The following is a 9,394-nucleotide window of genomic DNA, read 5'->3' as shown; positions in this document are numbered from 1 at the left end:
AATGCTGTACCCCTGGGACCACCTCCCACCTCTCAAAGCCATGCTCAGGAGCCCCGGTGACCTCGTCGTCTGATCCCGGACCTCCCAAGACCTTCGGAGCTGCTCTGACCCTCCAAGACCCAGCATGACATCTCCAAACTCTAAATGGCCTTGTAACTCAAGACCCCGCCCCCCCAAAGTCTTCAGCAACCGGTGAACTCCCATGCCTCCGAACCCCTCAATACTCATTTTTGAACCTTAGGGGTTTGGCCATCCTGTCGACTCAACTCATGCTGACCCAATGAAAGGGATCCCCTCGTTCTGCACCCTCTCCAGGACGGTCCATGGGGTCGAATGCATCGTTGTAAGCTACTGTTTCTGCCCATATCCCTGAAGGCGTCTCCAGTTGCCGCTGACCCTCTTAGGGACCCTAAATCACTGTCCGCATTCCCGCGCTCACATGTGACTCATCTATAGGTTCTAAACTCACAGGCTAAATCCCCAAAGAGGCTGGGAGTCCTCCCACCATGCAAACTGCCCCCAAACTCCAGACCTCCAGACCCTTCGTGTCCCCCTGCTCCCACAGACTCAACAACCCCCGGAGTGGCAGGTGGCTGGACAAATACTCCCCTGCCCGATGACCTCTCCCGGCCCCCAGCCTCACCTCGACCTTCTCCACTACCTGCTTGCCAAAGGAGCAGACTTTGGAGGAACAGGTGAGGGTCATGTGCTCAAGGCTCTCGTACTGACTGCTCACGCCATAGAAGCCGCCGCTGCTGCCACCTGACCCTGTCTCCTCGCCACTCGGGCCCCAGTTCAGGTCCGCCTGGTGGGTGGGGAGACACCATTGAAGGAGACGTCTCTTATAAACAGCAGGGACGATTCTCAGATGGGGACTCTGCCCCAGGGCCTGGGTTCTCCCACAGCCCCCCTTGCCATCACCCATCCCTCTTGCTGAGTTCCCGTGCCATCTCTGTGACCTCTGGTAGCTGAAGAAAGACCCACTTGGGTCTCACTGCCGGACAAGTTCGAGTCAAGAGGGTCTTGGCGTCCTACGGCTAACTCCCCACGCCAAATACAAAATCTAACGGACTGCCACGGAGTTGAGGCTTAGAAGACAGGGTAGAACTGCCCCTGTGGGTTTCAAAGACTGGAACTCTACCGGTGGGGAAAGCCTCATCTTTAGCCCACGGAGGGGCTGGTGGTTTCAGACCTCTGGCCTGGTGTTTAGCAGCCCTGCAGGTAATGACTACGCCACCTGGGCTCTTCCCATGGCAAGGAGCTCCGGACTTCAACTTCTCCTGAAATGCCCAATGCACACACAGGTCACTAAGGAGGCAGTGAATCCCTGGCACCAGAGATGCTTCCCTCAGAGACAGCATGTCCCAAAGCAGACAATACTGCCCCTAAGGGGTGCTGGAAGATTCCAGGGGGGCTACAAACACAGGTATTTCTATTTTATCCTAGATAGTAGTAGGCTAGCATATAAAAGTTTCTCATTGCCAAGGGGTCGCTGAGTAATGTTTTTTGCCCCCTGAGGAGACAGTTGGCCAAATAAGTTTGGGAACCAATCTCTAAGCCCTTAGCTGCTGCTGCTGCTTTTAAAAATTAATGGGGGGGTGGGGGGAGGTTCGGGGTTTTTTTTTTAATCATTTTATTGGGAGCTCTTACAGCTCTTATAACAATCCATCCATCCATTGTATCAAGCACATGTGTACATGCTTTTCAAAACATTTTCTACTTGAGCCCTTGGTATCAGCTCCCCCACCCCCCACCCCCACCCCCGGCCCTGCCCCTACCCTCCCACCCTCGTGAACCCTTGATAATTTAAAAATTATTATTTTCATCTTACACCATCCGTTGTCTCCCTTCACCCACATTTTTGTTGTTGTCCCCCTGGGGTGGGGGGTGGTTAACATCAATCATTGTGATTGGTTCCCCTTTTCTCCCCTTTCTTCCCCCCACCTTCCCTCTACCCTCATGGTATCACTACTCCCCATTACTGTTTCTGAGGGGTTTCTCTGTCCTGGATTCCCTATGTCAAGAGCTCTGATCTGTACCAGTGTACATGTTCCGGTCTAGCTGGATTTGTAAGGTAGGACTGGGGTCATAATAGTGGGTGGGGTGGGAAGGAAGCATTAAAGAACTAGAGGGATACTGTGTGTTTTGTCCGTGCTATACTGCTCCCAGGCTGACTCTTCCCTTCCTTTCGACCCTTCCGTAGGGGGGCTGTCCAATCGTCTACAGATGGGCTTTGGGTCTCCACCTTAGCTGCTTAAGGCTACTCCCTAACAACAAGGCCCGGCACAGCCTGAGGAAACCTCCCTCCCTTCTAGAACATTCCTCAGGGCCTTGTAGTCAAGTCTCAGAGGGCAGAGCACGGCCTGACTTTGGAGCTCGCTCACACCAGGCCAAAAAGACAAGAAAAATGGCATTGACCACCCAGTCAGTCCCGACTCCTGGTGACCCAATGTGTACAGCACAGACTCCATCGGGTGTTCAAGGTCGTGACCTTCCCGAAGTTGACCCTAAGACCTGTTTTCTGAGGCGTCTCTGGTAGGTTCAAATGGACAACTCTTCTGTCTGCACCACCCAGGGGCTCCGTCACAAATGCCAAGTGAATCCAAGGAAGCCCCTGAGTTTGAGGGGTCACCCCCTTGAAAGCCGCAACTCTTAACCCCACCCCTACTTTGAGTTGTGAGTGTGATTACCTGGCTTCGCTCCTGGATAGCTTAGGCCTCTCCTCAGAAGCGGGACTCCCTCTGTCTACCCGGCAATGGAGGCTGGCCTCTTCCTGTGTCAAAACCCTAATGGCCCCACCCGCCACCCCAGATTTCTAGGAGGTCCATAAGGCTGCTCACCATCACCACCACCACCACCCCATGGGGGGTACGAATCACAGAAATGTGGGTGAAGGCAGACAATGAACCATGTGAGACACAAAATAGCAGTAATAATACATAATTGATGGAGGATTCACGAGGGTGGGACAGTGGGGGAGGGAGGAGGGAAAAAAGAGGAGCTGATACCAGGAGCTCAAGGAGAAAGAAAAATGCTGTGGGATGTACAAGTGTGCTTGATACCATTGAATGATGGATTGTGATAAGAATTTGGAAGAGTCCCCCCCCCCAATAAAATGATTAATAAATTAAGTTAAATTTTCATTTTAAAAATTAATTTTTTTAAAAAAGGTTACCCACTCAAGAAGTGTCTTGAAAGAAAGGTCTGGCGATTTTCCAGCCACTGAAAATCCTAGGAAGCTCAGTGCCACTGTGACACTCGTCCATACACACCCGGGACATGGGGTCACTCTGAATCCAAATGGACTCGCCAGCGATTGCTTTCTTTTGTTTTAAAAATAGTTCTATTGGCATATACTTCACCTATCGTACAGTGTGATCAGTCATCAGTGTGATCAATCATCAATCCTATTAAGAAGAAGGATGCAACCATCACTACAATCACTTTTAGAACATTTCCTTCTCACGCTCATGTTTGTTAGCTCCCTGTTTCGCTCCATCCTCCCCTGACATGCCCCACAAAACCAAACTCACTGCCATGGTGCTGATGTGTATACTGACCTTATAGGACGGGAGAACTGTCCCCAGTTCTTTTTTTTTTTTTAATTCTTTGATCAGTGGGATCTGGTCCCTAGGTGGTACAAACAGTTTGCACTCGACTACGACCCTCAAGGTTGCTGGTTTGAGCCTACCCACAGGAGAGCTGCAGAAGAAAGACCTGACCGTCTGTCCCCATAGACATCGAAAACCCTACCAGGCGGTTCTAATCAAAAACTCCAGGGGGGCGTACCATGAGTTAAGGTGCTGTCAGAGGGTTTGGGCTTTTAGGGGGTGGGTGGGCGGGATTTGGTGGGTCTGGGGAGACCCTGGCCACACACCCTTGCATCTGCACCAGTCCCTTTCGCTCAAATCCTGTTGGGTACAAGCCTCCTCCGTGCGTAAGCCGGACTTACTGGACCTTTGGATAGCCAGATGCCTCCAGCCTGGGAATACCGGGTGTTTGGGGGCTTTGATGCAACTCACCCAGAACTTGACCAGGAAAAAGGCCTGGGGGGGCCCGCGATCATACAGCTCCCGCAGGCCGCCCTTTTTCTCGGGGAACTTGTCGTAGATCTGCCGGACGTCCACGCTCTCCAGAGGCGGCGCGCCGGGGCTGGGGCAGCGCTGGCTGATGTGCACAAAGAGGTGCCTCTGGTACTGGGGACGAGCAGCCAGGCGTGAGGAGTGGACGGTGGGCCGTGACCCTCCTCTCCCCTGCCCCACTCCACGGGCAACGTTAAGAAACTTGAACTTGGACTCCGCAGGAGACCCGGATCACCAGAGAACAGCGTTGGGCGTGGTGGGCTGCAGAGGCGAAGACTGCTCTGTGTTCACACACAGCCCTCCATCGGTCCCTTTCGGACGGGGAAACTACATTTCCCAGACGCCTTTGCAGCTAGCTGAGACCACCTGACCATGTCCTGGCCAATAGGGTGTGAGCAGATCTGAGCCAGGCTGCTCCCCAAGCACGTGCCCTTCTTCAGCCTTTCCCTTCCTCTGCTGGCCCGAAGCAGAATCCAGCAGTGCATTTGGGGGCCAGGTAAGGCAAAGTGTTTTAAGGGCTCCAGTGCTAGAGGTTGGCCGTTGGAATCTACCCACAGCTCTGCGGGAGAAAACTGTGATGGGGGGCTTCTGTAACGATCGTTAACTTAGGAAACCCAAGGCGGGCAATTCTACCCAGTTGTGCGGGATCCTGAGGGCTCAGACACTGACTCTAAAGCACCCATTCGGCTCTAGCGCACCTAACAGCAGGGTGGCACAGACAGTTAGGTGCATGATGCCTCACCACAAGGTTGCCGGTTCAAACACACGGAGAACTCAGAACTCTCCGTGCTGACCCACAGGGACCCCCTAAGACATGGTAGAACTGCCCCTATGAGTTTCCCAGACTGTAAATTTTTACGGGAGTAGAAAGCCCCGTCTTTCTCCCTCAGAGTGGCCAGTGGTTTCGAACCGCTGACCTTGGGGTTGGAAGCCCAATCCGTAACCCCTGGACCGTCACTCGAAGACACTTTGAAAGGAAAGCCTGGCCATCTGCTCCCAGACCCAGTGGAGCAGCAGCTCTCCTCATGAGTCGGACCTGACCTAAGTAGTTGGAGAACAACAGGGCCACAGAACCGCAGCCTGGTTCCCCGCATCCACACTGAAATGTCCTCTACGTGGGAACCAAACCCCTCTGGTGCGCAGCCCCTAAACAGCGGTTCTCAACCTGTGGGTCGTGACCCCTTTGGGGGGGCCGAACGACCCTTTCACTGGAGTTACCCAATTCATCACAGTAGCAAAATGACAGTGATGAAGTAGCAAGGAGAATAATTTTACATTTGGGGGTCAGGGGGGGGGGCACCACCACATGAGGAACTGTACGAAAGGGTCACGGCATCAGGAAGGTTGAGAACCACTGTCCTAAGAGGTGGAGGGTTGTTTTCCTAACAGTCGATCCAGCCCAACGCCGCATCTGTTACCCCAGGCAGAAGCAGCTCAAGCCCAGAAGTAAGATCTGCATTTCTAGGTTCTCAGGACCCACCACAGCCTGGTACCAAACACCTCGCTGCCATTGAGTCCAATCCAATCCTAGGGCAGGACAGAATGGCCCCTTTGAGTTCCTGAGACTGTAACTGTTGAGGAGAATAGAAAGCCCCATCTTTCTCCTTGGGTTTCAAACTGCTGACCTATGGACAGCAGCCCAATGCATAACCACTACGCCACCAGGGCTCCCCGTCATGCTGATAACACGCTACGTTCTGCTCCGTGCCCTTCCTCCCAGCTCCCCTCTCCCCTCCCCAAGGACCCTCCCGAGGTCTGACTCACAGAGTCCACAGCATCCGGTGGCTCTACAAAGGCTGAGAACTCCACCAGCTGCAACCGGGAGGTGCCCAGGGCCCGAGTCTGCCAGGTTGGTGGTGACGGAGCAGGTGGGGGCAGGGCCGGGGGTGAGAGGGCTTGTGGGGGCTCGTACCCTAGAGAGAGAGAAGAAAGGATAAAAAAAAGAACTCGCTCAACATGTGTGGCATAGATCAGGCACTGTTCTCTCTTGCCTACCTCCACTTAGAAGCTGAAAAAGCTAAATACTCACTTTCCCAGCCTCCCTTGCAGCTAGAGGTGGCCATGGGACACAGTTCTGGCCAATGAGACGTTAGGGGGAATCTGCTGGGGGGCTTCTGGGAAGGAGTTTCTTCCTGAATGAAAAAGACAGAACTTTGGGAGGAGAAAGCTTTTGGCCCTGGGCAACCTGCTTGGGATGTGATGCCTGGAGCCACAGCTGCCGTCTGGTGACAATGAGACAGAGAGAGGGACCAGAGAGGATGACGGAGATGCGAATCCTGATATGGCTGAGTCGCTGAGCCAGCACAGGTGCAGCCCAGCCCTCCTCTCTCTAGACTTTTTGTTTTATGGACCGAAGCGTTTACTTCCTCTCTTAATTTGGGAGTTTCTGTTACTTGCGGCCAAAAGCATTCTTAATTGATGAATCTGTGGGCCGTGTGGGAGAAGGGACTCCTCCGGCCTTCACTGAAGGAGTATATATGGGTCCTCGGGGCCACAGAGGCTTGGGATGCTGGGAGCCATCATTGCTGCCAGGTGGGCAAAACTGAAGCCACCAAGGAAGAAAGCAGAGCCCAACGAATCCTGATGCTATACAGACAATTCTGAGCGGCTGCATCTAGCCATGCCTGAAGCTACCCACCACCCTGCCTTTCTTCTTCCTTAGGTTTCAAAAGCTAGCCTGGCCTTGCTTTCTGTCTTGTGTGACTGAAGGAATCCCGAAGAACACACGTGCCCCAGGTCCCCCGTTGGCTAGCAGGGCGGTAGGTAACCCCACCTTGTGTGTCCAGTGATAAAAACTCTCCAGCCAATCACTGTCCTACCCTCCTTCCCAGAGCTGGAGCTCAGGAAGAATGTGCAGGTGGGGCCCTGACTCCTGAATGGTTGAGGAGAAAGGTAGCTGTGGGGCTGGGGGAGCAGGGAGGGGAGACGGGAGCGGCAAGGGCCGGAGGGAAGTGGGCTCTTACCTGGGAGTTCGGTGGGCGGGGGAGACAGAGACACGGAGAAAGGCAGCTGGGAGAACGGCTTCACGCTGAGGGAGGAAGGGAGCCGGGGAAGGGGTCAGTATGGAGGGCAGGTGCTCCCTGTCCCCGGGAACACGTCCCGGAAGGGACACAGCAGCAACAGGCTCTGTCAGCTGCCAGGGCCCTGCAGGAGAACGACTTGTCCATCCGCTCCCCACACGAGGTCAGTCTAGACCCTAAGTGGTGTAATGGCTTATTGGGGGAATATGGGCAGGGGAGAGAGAGCAGGGAAATGGGGAGCCCATCGTGAATGCAGGAGAGGGAACAATGTTCTAGAACTGATCATTCTTTTTTTGTTATTGTTTTTAATCATTTTATTGGGGGCTCTGACAGCTCTTACCCCAATCCATCCATCCATCCATTGTGTCAAGCAAATTCCATTTGTACATATGTGGCCCTCACATTTTAGAAACATTTTCTCTCTGCTTGAGCCCTTGGTATCAGTTCATTTTCCCCCCTCCCCTACCATCCCTCCCTCATGAACTCCTGATCATTTATAAATTGTTTTTTTCATGTCTTACAGTGACCACCGTTTCCCTTCACCCACTTTTCTGTTGTCTGTCCCCCTGGGAGCAGGTTATATGTCAGATTATTGTGATCAGTTCCCCCCTCTCTCCCCCACACCTTCCCCTTACCCTCCTGGTATCACTACTCTTATGATTGGTCCTGAGGGGTTTACCTGTGAACTGACGGTTTTTAAAATGCAAGGGAACTGCGGAAGTGGTGAGCTATGTGAATTGTATCTCCATAAAACTACTGGGGGAGTAAAAATGACCATCTAGAAGACACGATGAGTCCAGATCAGAAAAGAGGCCAGGCTTACTGGTCGGATAGAGCCAGGTGGGACACCACCACCCCACCCCGCACCCCGGACTGAGACAATGCCCCTTAGTCACCCTCCAGGCCTGGAACCGAACTATCAACCCCATGGCAGATGACTCAACCATTCCGGACCAGAAAGGCTGCACTGGGCTGGGAAAGCAGAGGGAAAGGGGACACACAGGGAGGAAGCAGGGAAATCGAGGGGACCCAGAGAGGATTGCAAGGGAGGCGTGGGATCAGAATGCACATCACTCGCCAAATGTACAAAAACTCACTGTCCTCGAGTCGATTCGGACTCATGGTGACCCCGACTCGCAGCGACCCCTGTGGGTTTCCGCACTGTGACCCTTTACGGGACTAGAAAACCTTTTCATTCTCCCTTACAGTGGCTGGTGGTTTCAAACGGCTGGACCTCCCGTTAGTTAGTTAGTTAGCAGCCCAGCATATTACCAGGACACCCCCAGGGCGGTCACCCTTCACCTAATTCACAAGTAAAATGTCCATCTCTTTTTTAATTGGAAACCCCAGGAAGCCGTTCTAAAGTTGACGTGACCACCTCGGATAACCGAGTGTGCCAATGGGGTCACAGCGAGCTGCGCCCTGCGCAAGTCCTGTTTTCAGAGACTGTCAATCTTTAGAGGCGCGGCTGGATGTGTTGAAACTGCCAATCGTGCCTGCCACTTAACCCACCGTGCCACCAGGTTCCACGTTCCACACCACACCAAAGGCAAACTCACTGCCAACTCACAGCGGCCCCAGAGGACTGGGTCCACCTGCCCCTGTGGGCTTCCCAGACGGTCACTCTGGGCGGGAGCAGGAAGCCCGTGTGTCTGTCTCCTGCGGCACAGTTGACGGTTTCGAACTGCTGACATTGTGGTTTGCAGCCCGACTCGCAACCCCAATGCCACCGGGGCTGGCCCTTTACATGCAAGATCCTGTGAAATGCTCGAAGCCCAGGAGGTAGGCTCGGTTACTCTTCTTGCTTTGCAGGTTAAGAAACCTGAGACACCTGGAGATCAAGTCACACACACACATGCACACACAGTCACACAGCTAGAAGGCGATGGAACTTGGACTCAAACGTAAAGCCATTCCCAAGCACAAAGCTGGTATGCTCTTAAACAGGACAAGGCAGACATGCAACAACCGACCTCTGTTTCCTGGAGCCTCAGAGAGAGGAGGAGCATTAGGAACAGGAGAAAGATATGGGGTGTGTGCTTGAAACACCGCCTCCTTGGCCAGGAGACAGAAGACCTACACGGTGCCCTGGGTACCAGGACTGAACCTTCTGATCAAAGACTCTACAGAAGTATCCTGATCAAAAGGGGGGTTGGGGGGTGGAGAAGACCACATCACAGGCCCCACTAGGAGACACAACATCCCTCAATGACCCATAGCCCTACAGGGGACAACACTGGAGACAGTGTGGGATTTCCGCCCGATCTGATCCCACCACACTGAGGCAAAACA

The 9,394-nt window shown here is 53.6% G+C and overlaps 1 protein-coding gene across 3 annotated transcripts in view; it reads right to left on the bottom strand.

Moving 5' to 3' along the window:
- Positions 1–9,394, bottom strand: part of TEAD2 (TEA domain transcription factor 2) — a 20,343-nt gene that overhangs the window by 1,803 nt on the left and 9,146 nt on the right. For 2 of the 3 annotated variants that reach the window (XM_004710431.2, XM_004710432.3), the window contains 4 exons: positions 7,046–7,110; positions 5,847–5,995; positions 4,023–4,196; positions 644–805 (listed from right to left, as the gene is read on the bottom strand). In XM_004710431.2, coding sequence (XP_004710488.1) covers positions 644–805; positions 4,023–4,196; positions 5,847–5,995; positions 7,046–7,110 — 550 coding nt within the window. The remainder of the gene's footprint in view (positions 1–643; positions 806–4,022; positions 4,197–5,846; positions 5,996–7,045; positions 7,111–9,394) is intronic. The other variant, XM_045292846.1, reaches the window with a different exon arrangement.

This window comes from Echinops telfairi, unplaced genomic scaffold (assembly GCF_000313985.2).
Source record: "Echinops telfairi isolate 266 unplaced genomic scaffold, ASM31398v2 ScPeMD7_655;HRSCAF=1070, whole genome shotgun sequence".
In the NCBI taxonomy this organism is placed as follows: Eukaryota; Metazoa; Chordata; class Mammalia; order Afrosoricida; family Tenrecidae; genus Echinops; species Echinops telfairi.
This window is presented reverse-complemented; position numbering and strand designations above follow the sequence as displayed.